Source organism: Sinocyclocheilus anshuiensis, unplaced genomic scaffold (assembly GCF_001515605.1).
Source record: "Sinocyclocheilus anshuiensis isolate Anshui unplaced genomic scaffold, SAMN03320099.WGS_v1.1 scaffold2996, whole genome shotgun sequence".
Classification (NCBI taxonomy): Eukaryota; Metazoa; Chordata; class Actinopteri; order Cypriniformes; family Cyprinidae; genus Sinocyclocheilus; species Sinocyclocheilus anshuiensis.
In genome coordinates this window covers 1-780 of record NW_015555912.1, presented here as the reverse complement: position 1 = coordinate 780, position 780 = coordinate 1, and the positions used below count along the sequence as shown (strand labels likewise).

At 33.8% G+C, this 780-nt stretch overlaps 1 protein-coding gene across 1 annotated transcript in view; it reads right to left on the bottom strand.

The window, feature by feature from the left end:
* Positions 1-641, bottom strand: part of LOC107675936 (uncharacterized) — a gene marked incomplete at its 5' end in the record, with an annotated part of 3,763 nt that extends 3,122 nt beyond the window's left edge. Inside the window, 2 exons of the mRNA XM_016470431.1 lie at positions 85-188; positions 526-641. Of these exons, the coding sequence (XP_016325917.1) occupies positions 85-188; positions 526-641 (220 nt within the window). The remainder of the gene's footprint in view (positions 1-84; positions 189-525) is intronic.
* Between the last annotated feature and the right edge of the window lie 139 nt (positions 642-780).

Genomic DNA, 780 nt, shown 5'->3' with positions numbered 1-780 from the left:
AAAAAAAAAAAAAAAAACTGCACATAGCAATCAAAATACACACATAGCAATCATCAAAATATACTTGTTAAATTGTGCACATACTTGTCATTAGCTTTAGTGAAAACTGCAAATCCTCCACTGCTGATTGCGTTGAACTATAAGGAACCCATGTTGGTCTGATGGGGTTACTGGTAACGTCAAACCTTCTGAGAGACAAAGGACAACATAAATGCTCCAGCAGATCTTTTTTCAAACAAACAGAAATTGCAGCTGAATTCCTTTTCACCATAATTCATCCATTTATAAGTAATTAGACAAGATACAACTGGATAAACCTTCATTTTGAAAATAAGTACTGGGGGGAAAAAAAAAAAAAAAAAAAAAAAAAGTGTTTCATAATTAGGATCTTGAATAAATTCAAATAGTCAATTCTGGTAAAGGACATTAACACCATGGTATGCTAGTTATATACCAGGGTAATTAAACTATTGTAAATGTGCTTCACACAAATGTTGTCCGTTGCCACCAGCACAGTCCACTTACCTGCTATAATAACATTCAATGGGAACTACGGCCTGCTCATGGCGAACCACTCCATCTGGAGAGGGTTGCGGAGTGAAGATAAGGAGGTTGGTGTATATAAGAGAGTCATCTGTAATCTGAACAAAAGGAAAGCTTAACTGATAAAAATTTAATTTATTTAGTTAGCTAGTGTTTAAGTGGTTGTCAATAAACTAGTCTTATATTTCCAGAAGGAAATATTTTGCTGCTTTTTAATTAAGTTTTAGGTTGTAGGAT